General features: G+C 47.2%; 1 protein-coding gene across 17 annotated transcripts in view; it reads left to right on the top strand.

Moving 5' to 3' along the window:
• The window catches only part of Camta (Calmodulin-binding transcription activator), a 195,506-nt gene that overhangs the window by 88,715 nt on the left and 90,285 nt on the right, over positions 1–16,506 (top strand). The window contains exon 1 of one of the 17 annotated variants that reach the window (XM_065497368.1): positions 7,421–8,189. The exons of the other annotated variants lie outside the window; for them this stretch is intronic. Coding sequence (XP_065353440.1) covers positions 8,021–8,189 — 169 coding nt within the window. The 5' untranslated portion in view covers positions 7,421–8,020. Of the gene's footprint in view, positions 1–7,420; positions 8,190–16,506 lie in introns of those variants that run through there. 17 annotated transcript variants of the gene reach the window in all.

The following is a 16,506-nucleotide window of genomic DNA, read 5'->3' as shown; positions in this document are numbered from 1 at the left end:
TAAAAAAAGGCAAGCAAGGGGCGAGAAAAAGGGCGCAATGTGCGAGCAGCCGTCTGAAATGAAAGAAAAAAAAATAGAAGGCACAGAGAAGAAACGGCAAGAGGCAATTTTGTCGTTTGTTTTGTAAAATTGTCTTTGTTTTTAGCAATACTATAGTGCGAGAGAGAGGGAGGGAAGGAGTGGAAAATATAAAAGCAGCCAAAAAGGCGGCGGCACCGAGGAGCAACCGTTTCAACGCCTGTCGCTTTTTTACCGGCCTTCGTATACAAAATATTACTGCACACACGTACGAAAGCGTCTAACACACTGGCACGCAGGTTGTTTGCCGTACATAATAAACATGGGGCAGACGAAGTATAATTACCGCGAGTAGCTGGCACATGCAGGCGGCGGAGATAATTTGCAATTTGTAAAATAGACGCGCGCCAGTTAAGCGAGCGACGGGATTACTCTCAAAGACAATATGTACCGAACTGAGAGGGTGGGCGCGGAAATTAAATTAGACGCCCTCTGCCGTTCTTAGGATATGAGCTCTGTTATCGTACCTCTTACAGTTTGTGTACCTTGACAAATATCTTCGTGACCGTGGCTAGTAATGGCCCCGGAGATTGCATGCAGCCGTGCCGCCACCGCCTCCGCCCGCCCCCGCGCTTAATTCCCCTCGTCGGCTGGTGGCGGGTGGTCGGGCGGTCGGGCTTTTGTTTACGTACGTGACACAATATTTAAAAATTAGCTAATTCCTACTTCAGCGCTGAAAAAAGCCGCGCGGCGGCGAAATTGCCCCGGCTAGGGCGGCTCCTTTGAAAAATTGGCCTTTCGTGCGCTCGATTTTTCACTGGTATGTGCCTGGGAATGCCGTTTCCTGCGCCTTGTTTCCCCACGTAATTAACCGCTGCGAATATTGGAAAGGCGAGCGAGCGAGCGAGCCAGCCAGCGATGAAAGCATGACTTTTCTGCTCCTCCTGCATGTTTTGCACGCGGTGGAAATTGAAAATTTTAATGGCCCTCTTTTACAGCGCGGCGAAATTCGGTCAAATCAATAAACTTACCCAGCAACCAAACGCTTCCTTGCATTTTAAACATGCAATGTTGAGTTAGTAGGAACAAAAATTACCACTGGGAATCGACAACAAATTGTGTTTGAAAAAGGGCAAGCTAGTATCATGTCCTGAACCCTGAAAAAAGAGATATTTATTATACTTAATTGTACACTTTTCAGTGTTGAATGAATGCTTTAATTAATATTGAGCTAAGAATTGAAATAAAATTTTCTTTCTATAAAATCAACATATTTCAGTAATTTAATTTATTTTTTCTCTGATCAACAGCATTTCTTATCATTTCAAGGTTTTCTTATGGCCTTTAAGGGATGTGTTACGGCTGGAAAATCATTGATTTTGACATACAGGAATAACGCTCTCATAAACTGAAGATATCGTCGCAGTTTGGCGGTGTTGATGACATTTTGAAAGTGGCTGAGCTGCTGCTCAAGAGCAGACGGGAATTCATATTCTGCTCGCACAAGCAGCGCAATATTTCAGTACCTAATTCGATTTCGCGCTGGCTCGTAACTCGAGCGCGAGCAGAGTGAGTTGTTGGTCGCGTGGGTGGTTGGCTCCGGCCCTCGCACACACATACACAGCGAGCGAGGCACCTTTAGCACGCGGCGGCGGTGGCGGCGGCGTCGGCGGCGGGTTTATTAAAAAATCCACCTTGGCTGGCAGCGAGCCGGCTGCTTTATTGCCGAAACGCACGTATCCGCTGCAAATAAAAGAGAGCGTACCTCTGAATATACACAATAATAAAGCGAGAAACGAGTCGGGTGGGTGTGCAATTAAGCCGGCTTCTCGAATTTATTTCGCCAGCAGCACGGCATCCTTTGAGTCACACGCGCGCGCACACGAGCCTTTTCTAATAACCTGCAGATACGTACGTTTCGCGCAGAATAAGAAGAGCTATTGCCCATATGGCGCACATCTATATTGCCGCGCGCGCGACTTCTCTCTTTCTCTCCCTGGCGAAAGGGCGTGAGTTTGTGCGCGATACACATACACACACACACACACACACACACACACACACACACACACACACACACACACACACACACACACACACACACACACACACACACACGCGCTCTCTCAAGACTCCATCGCCTTTTCTTTGGGGGAAAACTACTGTAATCAACCTTTTTCCACCACAGTTGCTTTCGTGTATGTTGCACACTGCACATAAAATTTTACTTGAGGAACAAAAGTTGGCTCAAGTGGAAGAACAGTGGCAGCAGCAGGGGCGATAGAACGGATTCTTTGGAGATTTAATGGTCTGAGTGCTGAGCAGAGCCGTGCACTGCATGGCTATGCTGGCGAATTAGTCTTTGTGACGAAGAAAACAACTTTGTCTATTATATGTATGACGTCTGCTTTCTCAAACAAACACAGTTTTGAATGCTGAATAGGTTGATTTTTTTATCGTTCTCCACTCAATTGAATTTTACATTCTATATAGCGTTTCTGAAAAATCAAACGTGAATTATGAGTATTAATTTTTATCACATTACACATTCATGAGTCAAATTTAATTATTTGTATTTCTTCCATCTCAGGAAATAGAACTGGACTCGCCGCAACTGGTCTTGTTTAATTTAAAAACCCTGAAATCAACAAAAATGAAGTCTTTTTATTCATTTTTATCCTCAGCAAATAAATGGATTGGAGTAACTCCTGTTTTGATGGAGTACAAGGTTCAGAAGTCAAAAATTTTGCATTCGATTTTTTGTTTGCTTGACGGAGCTTTGATAACAAATTTCCATCGATTTAAAAATATTTTAAAATAAAAAAAAAACATTTTTCAATGTCCTCTGTAATGAGTTTTAATGAAGCGAACGTCTACTTACTCAATTTGTCTTATTCTACCCTTCTTGCTTGGGCACAAGCATACGATTTTCGACAGCAATAATTGTAATTCATCCCCCATTGCCGCCTTTCTGTATGTTTAATGTGTTCCTTCCGTGTTATGTTGCAGGTAAGGGCTGCGCGCACTTAAATCTGCCGCTGGGGAGGCGAGTAGCCGACGTGCGAGGGCCGGTGGCAGGTGTCGACCGACGGACGTGAGCACAGAAGGGAAAAATCCTTCATTTCGCTCAATTAGTATCCGCGAACAAGAGCAAGCGAGAGCAGGATCGGGGCGGCGATTAACTTTTACGCGCCCGCCATCAGCGGGGGCGACAGCGTGGCTTGAATTGCGAATGGCCGCGGAGGAGCACGCCGGATCTGACTGTAAAAAGGGACCGAAGGGAGTCCTTTGGCCGATGGGCCGAAATATAAAGAGACTTAGCAGCCAGCCAGCGCGCCCGACGAGTGATGGCCAAAAGTTTCTCGGTCCGAATGTGCCGGCTGCCTTTGGGCCGCTTAAGTACGAACAGCAGCGACAATTAGGGCGTTATGGCTTTAAGAACGACTCGTGTGAAATAGCTGAGAGAAGGCCGCCCGCCCTCCGCCCGCCTAGAGGTCGCACCGGGACGCATTTTTGCCGGCCTATATATGCAAAATCCCAGCTCGCAACTTTGCTTTATGAAGTTTAAATGAAGTCACGCTCGTAATTTTTATTCGCCTTTGTCTGCCTCCTGCGCTCACAACTCTATGCCAAAATTAAACTCCGTTATACGCTAGCAAAAGGCGAAGCACGTGAAATTTTAAATGCTGCGTTCCTTTAACAAGATATGACACTTTTTTTCCAAAATTTCCTACGTGATAAATTACAACAAAAAATAAATGAATTTATTTCCGCAATGAATGAAAATCGAGTGTCTTAAGTTTGGATCATCTGCCAGGAGCAGAGTGATTTAGAATATATCAATCCGCTCGTCAGGATTGTTTTCGAGCAGCTTTGCAGCTTAGGGCGATCAATGAAGTCGTAGAAAAGTGTTTGTGCGAATAAAAGGGTCTTGTGCGGCCTCTAACGCCGTCCTCAGGGGAATGTAATAAAGGGAATTACAATTATTTAAGGCTGCTAGGTGACTTTTTGCGTCGCACAAAAAGGATTAAGACGCGCGGGTGCGCACACCACTAGCCGCGAAACAAACAAACCGAAGGAAATTCTCTTAATTGCTTTCGCGCAGCTGGCGCCATTTTTCTCGTTCCTCCTAGCTCCTCATCGCTCTCACTTTTCCGGTTTGCCAACGTGCATTTTTGCACGGGGCCCAAATTGCAACACATCCCGCCCGCCCGCCGCGTGTTATTTTTTAAGCGGCAACCTTTTTAAGCCTTTGGTACTTAGGAAAGGTCATTTATTTATTATGAGAGAGCTTCCATAATGTCATAATTTGCCATTATCAAGCTAGATGCCCGCGTGCACGCCCGACGCCCTAACAAATGAACTTCATCATCGCCAGCTGCGTGCTCTTGTTTCCAGCGCCGCTCCCGCAGTTTGATTCGGCGCCCACACACACACACACACACACACACACACACTCACTCTGTTGCTCCAGTCCGAGGCCGCTTAATTGAAATGCCACTCTGTTAGTTTTGGAAAACGCTCGGTGGTCGAATCAACATCGATTTCTCATTAGCAGCTCATAATTAGAGTTGGCAAGAGTGGTTTAATTTAAAAAAGTGAAAAAGTAAACAAATTTAATATACCTCAGAGGGATTTTTTTTTTTAGTTGAAACAGCTGTAATTTTAACGCTAGACGTTTGCATGATGTTAAAACTGTGGGAGCTGTTTCAATCTGAGGAAATATATGTGTGGTTGGTGCTCACTTTTAATGTCGGCCGGGTGTCGCTGCTGCTGCTCAAGGTGAAATAGTGAACATTAGCATTCACCTGAATGAATCGCAACGAGATTTTCTACTCGTGCTAAAGTCAAATTACCCTGTGCTCTTTCTCTTTCACGTGATAGCGCGGCGGTGAGAGCATAAATTCAGCATATCTCGCGCATATACACGCTGAAATATTGCTGCTCGAAATAAAAATGCACACACGCGAATCTTTTAACTTGGAAAAAGAAGCTTTTGTGCCTTTAAATGGCCGTGTATGAGAAATGAGACGAGTCGCTTTGTAATCTCTGTGTATACATTCAGCATCAGAAAGAGCAGAGAGAGAGAGAGAAAGAGAAAATGGTTACCAGCTCGTGCTTCTTTCATGCGCTTTTTCAAACGTAAACGCGACCCACCTTTGGAAATGTGGCACGGTGACGAAGAATCTCGGCTCGTTAAAGAAAATTATAAATATTTATTATGGCACTTTGGCCGCGACCTGCCCGAAATGAGACATCGCCTTTAAAAATATTGCCAGCAAAGCGCGAAAAGGCGCTGAAATTGCCGTGTGAAGCGGCGGAGCAAGAAACTTCTTCTCTTTGGATTTGCTGTCGAGCCGTGGAAAAGAGAAAGAAAGTCGTGATGGAATAACTTTGTTTTATATTTGCATCTCAATGTCGACAGCGCCGCCCGCCGCCGTTTGAACCTTTTCGCGCGCGGAGATGAGAAAATGTGTATTATTTCCACTCTCTCAGGACGCGACGGCTTTTCCTCCCATCGCAGCCGACAAACCGACCGACCTTCGGACTGTTTACCCCCTTGTTTCGCCGATTCTCTCGCGAGAATATAACATGCCATAGACAGGCACAAATAAAACTTTCGCTCGCCTCCTCCAACTTCTCGTTTGAATTCCATTAAAATGAAAAGCTGCAAGCAATTTAAATTTTTCTAATTATCTCGTCCGTCGAGCGCGTAAACTTTTTAATGAATTTTCATGCTCGCCGTCCACATCTGCTGTGCCATTTGCTGCTCTAGGTGGGCTTTATGGTTGTACTGCTATATGTACAATGTCATCAGTTTTAAACCAGTTTAAAAGTGAACAAAACTTGCAGCAAATTTACAAAACATTTTCCACTACATTGATTGATTTATTGAAAAGTTTTCTTATTATTTCTTTGTCTGGCGTTTTGTAAAAATTTTCCAGATAAACTACTTTGAAATATATTTAAATTTATTACATATCAACCAGTCAAAGTGCTGCTCTGTTGCCTTTCTTCAATTTATCGAAGCACTTGCCTGAAACCCACACTTAAAAACATTTCTTTCGCTCTCGGATGCGAGATTGTTTGTGCAAAACGTCCGTTGGAAGCTGCGGACGCGAGAATCGGGTTTCGCCGTGGGCAAAAATCTAACATAAATTGCGCGAATTGCGTGTTATTGACACTAGGCACCATCCATTTCGCCAGAGGATGCTGTAAATAACTGGAAAACGGTTCCGGGGAGATGAGCAGTTTAAAGCGTCGGCCGCTGCTGCGAGTGCCATTATTACTGTCTTGTACTTATCTGCCGGCGCTGCTGTATATGCTGGGAATAAAGGCAAACAAACACACACACAACGAAGCGTGCGTGCTCTATACATGCACGTATATTTTCGCAATAAATAAATAAGCGACGTATGTTCGCGTAGTTGGACGCGAGGAGTGCCATTACTGCGCGCTCTCGGCTGTAATACATGGTGCAAAAGAAGAATTCGCCCCACATGCACACTGTACTGTGTGAGCTCGAGTTATGTATGTGCAGTTGGGAATTACCGTGAATGCATAAAGAGGCACTTAGTGGAGTGCTTTGCTCTCGTTCTCTCAATATAACTGTGTGCCGGCTCTTATTGCATACCTGCCTCGCCACACGTCTCGAGGAACACACTCTTTCCGATGTAAAGAGCCGATTTCCTCCTCCCCCGGATCGAATCAGCCTCGCAGCAGATGCAATCTTGCCTCCGTCCTTGGCAGCACCAGAAACAACTTTGTAATTGATACATGCGCACGCTCGGTCTTTCACCAGCTGCTCGAATTAAATGAATAAACAAGCGGGGAAATAAAATCGGGGAGAAAATTGCACGAATGAAAAGGCCGCCGGCAAACACCTGTACCGCAAGGGAAGCTCACGTGGCCGCCTCCGAGACCCTCCATCTGACGCAGGTGCGTTTGCAGAAAATGAAAAATAAAACGTGGCAAGTCGGCCAATTCGCATATGGCAGAAGAAGTGATCGCGTCAAAAATTCAAGAGTGGTTTTCGATTCACAACAGCAAGCGCACCGAAAATGTAGAATATTATCGAAATTCAACGAAAGAAATTAAAATCCAACAATGAGAGGTCATTTAATGAAGGGGTAGTTTCAATTTATTCGCATCCCTTAGTGCGGAACAAACCGCAGGCCGGGAGCAAATCAGAGGAGGCCGTCACCGGAGCATCACGAGGCAAATCCCGGTCGGCTGGAGGTGCATATTTGTCAAAGGACCCCGCAGGTCGGTGTCGGACCCAACCTCGGCCGAGTTGAGGCTGAATCTATACGCCGAGCCCCCACAACCACCCCCACCATTGTGTCCCGAAAAGAGTGAGAGATCCGAAGGGTGGGAGGGCGCTCTCGGCGGAGGGGGTGGATCGATGGAACTGGCAGGGCCCGGCGCACCGAGAGCGAGAGAGAACTCGGCCGACGACGGAGTCCTGGGCAGCCAGTCGGAGCGCACCAGTCGTTTGGCAGAGACCGAGCCCAGTCGCCGGCCGCGCAGCACGTGCTCCACACACTCACGCCAGACGCGAGCGAGCGAGCGAGCGGAACGACGACGACGACGAACGAGAAGACGACGGCGACCAGGACGACGGCGCGGTGGTTGTGACTGAACGGACGGAACGGTGGTGTGCGTCGTGGCCACTCTAACACCGTCGCTGTCGCGCCGCAGAGCCACGTCCACGTGCTTCCAGCAGCTGCAGTGGTCGCGCCAGAACTCGAGCCAGCAGCGCGGCGCTGCCGGGGGCGCCAATGCCGGCGGCGGAGGCGGTGTCCTCTCCTCGATAAACCGGAGGCCATGGCGTTCGTCGGTGCGCGCCTCGTGCGCCTCGCCGCGTGACTTGAAACTGCTCAAGGCCACCCTGGAGGGCTTCCAGCAGCAAACGGGCGCCTCCGCCGGCGGCCCGGCCTCCGCGGCGCACGCGGCCGCCGCCGCCGCAGCCGCTGCCGCCGCCGCCACCGCCTCCGGACACATGCACCACCACCAGAGGCACCACGCGGCGCCACCGCAACACCAGATGCCGCCGCACTTCGGGCCCCGCCAGTACCACCACCGCGGTGCCATCAACGCACAGCCGTCGGCGCCGGGCTCCTCGGCCCAGTCGGCACTCGTCGCCGCCTCCGCCATCCCTCTCAACGCCAGTGAGTATCGCAAAAATTCCGTCTTCAATCATCCCAAATTAAAAATAAATATCACTGAGAGTGCGCTCTAAAATCTTCCAATTACTAGAAAAACATTCCTGGGTTAAAAATATTGTCTGAAGTAAAGCAAAAACACGCCATTTTAGTCTGCTAATTCAGTTAAAAATGATGGTGTTCACTCACCTGACTGGAAATTGCAAACTACCCAAATTACACTCTCGCTTTTTGTGCATGCCGTGGCCGTCCGTCCGCACTGTTTGGGTGGAGCGGCGTTCAGTCGGTCGGTGCACGTGCGAAACGCATGTAAACAAGAAATTAGCGAACAGGCAGAACAGCTGGACGGACGGGGGATTAATCATGGCGCGCTGACAGCCGACGCAAATGAGCTTGCAGCCGGCAGACTCGTTCGTTCGTGCGTTCGTTTGGCCCGGCGCGGGCTTTCTCTCGCAGTCTGGTGATTTTAATGTCGGAAGAGCACTTGACGCTGCTTGCTGTTTGCAAGGAAAAGTGCGTCAAAAGTAGGCTTTTCACCGAGTCGTTTGTTTGCGACTGATTATACGCGACAGCTGCGAAAACAGTCAAGTGGCACTTGCCAAAGGTCGAGTCGGCAAAAAGCTGACAATTTGATTCAGGTGAAATGTTAATTTAAAAAATACTTGGTATACCACCAAACATCACTAAACTCGTGTGCCTTTCAAATAGCGTATCGACTTTTACTCGAAAAATATAGGTTAGCAGCGAATAAAGTACATTCTGCGCATTAAAATTCAGTTTTGGCCTTTGAATTTGAAGCACGCCAGCAGCGTCGCTCATCGTCTCATTAAAAAGGGAGTTGGAACACAGACAGTTTAATACACCCTCTCCAAATTTTATCCCGGCTCGGGCAGAAAGAAGTGGGCATGATTAACAGCGAGGCCGGCAGCAGCCGGAGAGAAAGCGAGCGAGTGGTGAATGACTAAGTTATGCAACCGTTGTAGTCCGAGTGCCGAGCGGGTTGCATACATCGTTATTTCCTCGCTCATTACGAGGGCCGGCGAGCGAGAAGACGCGCTGAAAAGCCGCATTATTAAGAGCCCATTCACATTCTGGAGGCGGCCGGGTCGGCCGGCCGAATCGCCGTCTGGCCCGGCTGGCGTGTGCGAAAAGCCGTAAAATTAAAATGTGTACACGCAGCGGGCGGCAACAAGATCGGCGGAATAACAATTAAAACGGCATAAAGCGGAGCGTTCGCGCGCAATAACCGAGCGGGCCGAAAGTCGCGCGAATTCCGGAAGGAACTTGTGTTCGACGCGATTATCATTAGTTTTAATGCCGGCGCGCGTGAGTGAGTGCTGCTGCTTGTGGACCGGCCCCGTCAAGCCAGTATCGATTGACCGAATGTTCTCCATCCAGGAGAGAGAGAGTATCATTATTACAACATCCTCCCGCCGCCACCACCCACGCCATTATTATTCTCATTGTGCGCGCCTCCGCGCGTGCAGTAAGATGTTTTAAATGGCAAATCTATAACAAGCCCCGGCCGGCCGGGCAAAAGAGTCTAAGCCTCGGCGGCCGTTCTCTCTCGAGCGAGCGAGCGAGCGAGCGGGCGGGCGAGAGGAGATGCGAAATCCGAGCCGTATCAAAAGTTTGACTCTTGGAAATAGCGCCGTTGGTAATGAGAGGCCTTTGATGTTTTTGCAGCCGACCGAGCTGCTTTGTCGATCTAAGTACCTTTGCCAGATGATGAAATCCACAGCTGACTGCCTGACAAACGAACTCTTGATTCAGCATCGTCATCCCATTAGCCAATAGCGGCGCTCGGATTTATCTCCGCGGATAAGAGGCGAATAAATTGCGCTTCGCTTTTGAGTTCCATTGTCTGTCTCATTTGTGTCCGCGAAAGCTCGCGCTGTTCGCGACTCGCGAGGGGCTGTTTTGTGAGCGCCGGTTGGAATGAGTAAAAGTGTGTCAACATTTGAAGGGGATTTCAAGTCGAGCCAGAACGAGAAACACTGTCGAGCATGAAACTTTAAACCTCCTGCCAAGCGCGAGCGGGCCTGGAACGTTGTAAAGCAAACAAACTGATCCGATGCCAGTTGGGAAACTGAAACTGTAGCCATTTTATGCAGATTGATACTTGAAAGTCGTATTTCAAAGGCACGTGCCGAAAATGTGTTAGTGTTGAATATAAAATCAAAGCTTCCAAAAGCTAAAAATCAGATCCATAATTTAAAAAGTCGGCTAGAAAAGTTTTAAATATTAATTATTTTTTATTGTAACTCTCAAAAACGATTTTACAAAAATCAGGTTTCACGTCCAATATAAAACTGCAGTGTTCCATCCCAAAATTAATTTTCTCCAAAGCCCATAAACCTTTTGTGAAGTGTAAAATCATCACTGCGTCTTGCTCAAATATTCGTTGGAAAAAATTGCAGGGAAATAATATCGCGGGGGGAGGAACGAGTTGATAATTTTTAAGCTTTTAAGGAGCACTCTGTGCGCCCATCGAGAAGCGTTGTTTGCACTAATTCCATTTCCACTCAGCTGGCTGATGAGATTTTGACGGTCACGCTTGATGGGATCGCGCGTCCTAAATGGCGCCAGCCACGAAAGGAAGTGCATTCGGTTTTCATAATTGATATCGACCAGCTCGGGCTGAAACACACGGCCTGCCTTATTACTCGACAAAGCGACTGATTATCGAAGCAATTTCACCGCACAAATCCGCCGCCGACCCCCGGCCTGGTCGGTCGGTTGGCCGGCCGGCAGACAAACAATCAAATTGTCCCCGGCCGAGCACATCCCCCGAATGGTGATTGTGCGAAACACGTGTGCGGCTCTATTTATTTATTTGTCGCACACATAGCACAAAGGTGCAGGCCCTGTCGTGCTTTTGATGTTTCGCTCGGGCACCCACCGGCCGGAATCCAATTTGCCGCCCCGAGATGGAACAGATGGAACAACACAGCGAGCGCGAGGTATAATTGCAAAAGGGCCAAAAACCAGCCGTGTTCCACTTTGTAGTGCAATTATAATTTTAATATTTCAGTCACGTAGCCGCATGCCACCGCTCCGTGTATATTTTATGTGCAAAACTAACGATGGCATGTGTAAAGTAAACGCTAACAGAAAATGCTCCCGCGCCCGCTGAAGAATAACGAGTGTGCCCTCTGCTGCAGCGCTCCCAGCCTTATTTATTATTTTGTGACACGCGGTAATGCTATGATTCAAAACTAGGTGTTCGCGCTCTACATTATTTAAGATTCGTATTCACTATTTATGCCTGTGTGACTAATAGGTGTTGTTTGAATTCTTGCAAAATATTTGCTAACCAATTTATGCATGCAGCAAAGAAAAACATATTTGCTGCCCAGTGAAAAATCTTCGGGATTAACCACCACTCTTTTCAATTAATTTTGGAAAATTAAGCAGCAACATTCCATAAAAAGCTAACAATAAAATGAGAGTTGAGAAACCATGGGAAAGGTTTTAACCTGATTTCTGAACCTTGCACATAAAGAAAATTAAATAAAACACAAATAAATCATGTACGTAAAGTGGGCTCTAATTGCTACAGGGTCGAAACGCAATACAATTTGAAATGGGCGGAAATTTCATTTCCTGAAAATTAAGAGTACTCTTAAAACAAATAAAAATTCTAATTTTCTTCTCGTGAAGATGAGATTCTGCGAGTTGTGAGAGAGGCAAATACAGAAATGGAGCAGCGGAGAAAAGTGCAAACGCTGCAGATGCATTTTCGTGTCTACCCTTCTTTTACTTCCTTTAGTAAAGAGAGCTGCATATAAATAATGCATGGGACGAGGTACAGGTCGAATAATTTAATCAGAGTGCACCAGAATGAAATATGTGCATCCAGCTGGCGAGAGGCAATAAATAACTAATGACTCGTGTTCTCACGGTGCATGTGAAAACAACAAATTCAATTGCAAACATAAATATTCGCGCACGTCAAAAGGAAACAGAGGCGCCGCCGATTAGGTTTCACGCCGACGACGATGCGAGCATTATGCATTTCGGCAACGGGGCTGCGATGGGGAGGTGCGGGGGATGACGGCGTGCAAGGGAGTGCTAGCGAGTCGAGTGCAATTATCCAGCTGAGGCGAATCCATTTCCATTAGTATTGACGCGCTGACATAACTGCAAATTGCTTCCCGCAAATACATCTTGCCTCGGAATTGCGGGGCGGCAGGCAGAGCGTCAGCCAGCGAATTTGATATGTCGGCCACATGCCGCGCTCGCTCATAATTACTTCCCGTCTCCGCCGAAGTCGTAAAATGATTTAATTAAAGCGGGAAGGAAGCAGGAAGGCTTGATTTTATAATTCGCGCCGCTTAAGAAGGCATAAAAGCAGGAATTTTTATTCGACCCTTTCCTTTTCTTCCACGCTGTTTGTCTGCTGGCCTGTATATAAGAGAGTAATGCCATGTTATTCTCTCTCTTAATCCCATTATCCGAGCCTCTTTCTCTCTCTCTCTTCTTTTTGCTCGGGCGCGCTACTATCCACCCACAACACACACACACAGAGGTTTTCCATGCACAATAGACTTTCGCTCCTGCTGCTACACACGCATTCTTTATTTTATTTGGAATTTGCTGCTCCTGTTGAACGAGCCCAGTAAGAACACGCGGGGCCTACAAGAATTCCACTTAAGCGCGCGCAGCAGACGAAAACAAAGGCAGGAAATAGATGCTCTGGAAGGTCATGAAAGGGCCGCTCGCCCTTCACTTTTTATCCCCTCTCGAGATTGCTATAGCCCGCTCTCTTTTGTGCGTGCCCGCCGCCGCCGCCGCCGCGCGCGCGGTGACTATTTTTATGCACACGACTAAAACAACAGACGCACATTTTTACTCAATCGCATTTCGGCAAGATGACAAACGAGATTCGGATCATAAAAGAAGAGAATGGATTCGCACAGCCTTGCCAGCTTTGGCCAAATAAACAAAAACAAGGGTTGACGCGAAAGAGACAAAAAAATACCAAAGATGGAGGGAGGATCTATATATAAAAATCAGCAGCGATATTTTAATATTTCGCGCCCCCAAAATGCAGCTTCACACTTGCGAACGCAGTTTACAGCTAATAAACCACGCATCAACACAAACACATCACAAATTTTGCGACTAATCCGCGCCAAAGCCAGTTTATTCCGTTGAGTCACAATCAAAAGCCACTAGGCGTAACTTTATGGTGGCATGATTTGCCAATGTCGGCCGATCTGCGGGGGCTAACAACAAGGCCCCCTATATAAAGTCAGAAAAGACCTAAAGCACTTGCTGATCATTTTATTATGATTGAGTATGTGTAGCGGGGCCGTAAATTTTATGGCCGTTCGAAATAATGTATTTCAAGTCGGACTAGATGGAAAATTAAGTTATCATCGGCGAGCCGGGGCTGCCGGAGGAGAAAGTAAGACTTACTTGTACGATCGAGCGCCGCCATAAAAATGAGCTGGCAACTTTGAACTCGCTCGGCGAGCGCGTAGGATTTAAATCCCACTATATTAATGACAGCGTGCACACAGAGTGCGCCTCACGAGATATTATTAAAGTTGGCCATCATAATAACAGAGTCATAAGAGCTTTTATATTACACACACGCGCTCTCTGCTTGCTTGCTTGCTCGGTGCTCCTTTCGCGCAAAGTAAGCCTGGCTGGTGCCGCCGCCTCCGCGATGTGTGAGTGTGTGTACGCTCACATCAGCAGCAGCAGCAGCCGAGATATTGTGTCTTGCTATGGGCCCGCGCTTGTTTGTCTTGTTTTCGTGCTCTGCTCCACTTCGCCCTCGGGCAAATATTGTACTTTGTCGGGATTACAACAGCGCGCGCCGCGGCTTTCGGCATTAATATTAATTTTGATTCGTGAGTACGCGCGCGAGTGATTGCTTAATCATTATTCCGACGGTTGCCGCTCATCGTGCTTCGATTTAAGCGCACTCCTCGCCTCTTCTTGCTTGCTTGCTTTTGTGACGTGTAATCCGTGTTGACAAGCACGAGAGTCAACTCTCGAGACGGGCACTAATGCAGAATTAAGCCCTAGTTAAATTAAGGGATCATTTTTAATCTTCGTTCGAACACCCACATGCTGGCTGATCAATGATTTCTTCAAAGTCACGCCATAACTAGGCAGGGAAATTATTATAAATTATTCTGACTACAGTTCCGAATGGAACAACTAGTTAAATTTGGTCAAACATACCGGTATTTTAAAGCGGGGACCAGATTCGTGTGACACGCGCAGATATGGCGACGGTGGAGTATGTCGCGAAAAAACGTTCACGTGAATATGCGCGAAAAGAATCAAGCTTTGGTCAATATTGTGACATAATTTGCATTATTTGTACTAATTGTGTCTTTTGGATCGTAAAAACAAACTCTTGACACTCGTACGGCAATCCAAAGAGAGCTCTTTGCTTCCCACAGTCAGACGCCATCTTGGATCTGCGCAGTGGGAACCAATTTTATCGCACATCTGGCTCCCGCGGGTATTTTAAATTTTCAGACTCAAAATATTTCCATGGTATTTTTAAGCTGTTGAAATGTCATATTTTTGTTTATGCTGGGTTAAATTTTTCTTGCTGTATTTGATATTTAAAAAATGATGGATGTAAAAATCTAAAAAAAATTGGACGAATTTAGTAGGGATTTGTAGCTACAATGAAGCCCGACTGTTTTTTTGCACAGAATAAATGAGCAGCTATTCACGGTTTTCCCAGCCAAATTTTAAAGTGTGAGAAAAATTGCACGTACCTTTAAGGTATCAACTTTGCGTTGTAAAACCCCAAAAAAGCACCAATACGAACATTTTCTCCTGACGATTTTCTTAACAAGTCCTTTTTGTGATCAGTTTTGTTGAGTGGAGGTTAATTTAGCGAAGGTAAAGAAAATCCTATTTTTGTGCTCTCCGGTGCATGACGAAGAGTGCAAACAGTATGAATTCGCTAATTTTCCCGCTGAAACGGAATATTCATTCGAGGTAGCAGCGTCTACATTACCCCCACTGATTAAAAGAAAACACGGGGCGCTCCTCGCGCTCAGATTGTCAGCTCGCGCGTTCCAGGTGAAGGCGGAAGCAAATTTGCCAAATTTGTATTCATGAATCCGCGCAGCCGTGCGCGTCGGCCGCTCCGATTCCGCGCGCGCAGCGCCTGCCTATTTAGATAAAGTGCCTGTAAAAAGTGGCTGCCGTTGTGTTTTAATATTAAATACGTGCCCAGATAATCCTCAAAATAAACACAGCCGAGCTTTCGCCGACATGCACTCCCCTGCCTGAAAATTCCGCACGAAGCAACTCTCTTCTCGCTCTCGCCCGCGTCGCGCGCACGCCGCGTCCAAATGATGTAATTTGTTGGGTTCTCGGCTTTGCTTTTTTATCAACACGTTCAGGTGACGCCCACGCGCCTGCACCGTGTATGCAAAAGCTGCTCGTTTTTCACGCCCGCCGGCTTTTGTTTATCGGGCGCGGGCGCGGGTGTCACCAATGCAAGGAAAGAAAGGCGAACGAAACTCCATCCATCAGACGTGCAGATGCGAATTATTGCCGCTAACTAGAGGCCAACACACACACACACGCACGCACACTCGCAACGAAAGCAGCAGCAGCAGCAGAATGAGTGGAATATAATCTGCGCCGAGCTGCGTGCGTGCGCTTTTTGCCTCGGCAAATACTTTTCCAGCAGCTAAAGTGGCGGAATCATCAAACTTTTTATCTCGCCCTCGGTGTAAGCAGCACGCACGTCGTGCTCTGTGCCGATAATGCTGACTGAATGACTGCTGGCTCGCTCTCTTTCTCTCCGTGCCGGCTTTTATTTCAAATTATTGCTGCCTGCTTCAGTGTTCATCCCGGTCCGAAATCCGCTTTCTCTCGCACACAAGTAAAATAAAACTCGATGCCAAATTAAATAAATCCGCCTTCGCCCCACGATTCCTGCTGCTGCTCTTTCTCTCTCGCTCTGCTCGGGAAAAAACGCCTCTGCCAGGCAAAAGGAACGCACGGATTTCAGCTTGCTGGCAGAGAACGCGTAAGCTGCAAAAGATATTTGTGGAACAGGTGTTCCGTAAAATCCCGATTTTCGCACAAAATCAACATCGGCTTGTTTTAACCGAATTGACTGATTTTCAAACATCAATTAAATTTAAAACGCGTTTTCTTTGGCAGTGCCGAAAAATTTCCTGCCTGCTTCGGTCGTGGCTGTGGAGCAAATGAGGTCGATGTCGACACTGGAGCCGAGAGAGAGAGAGAGAGGGAGCGGTCCAAATTGAAGATGTATTATTAAACAGCAGGCGTGCCGTCGGCCGGATTTGATGAAATTCGCGTAGGA

This window comes from Cloeon dipterum, chromosome 1 (assembly GCF_949628265.1).
Source record: "Cloeon dipterum chromosome 1, ieCloDipt1.1, whole genome shotgun sequence".
Lineage (NCBI taxonomy): Eukaryota > Metazoa > Arthropoda > Insecta > Ephemeroptera > Baetidae > Cloeon > Cloeon dipterum.
This window is presented reverse-complemented; position numbering and strand designations above follow the sequence as displayed.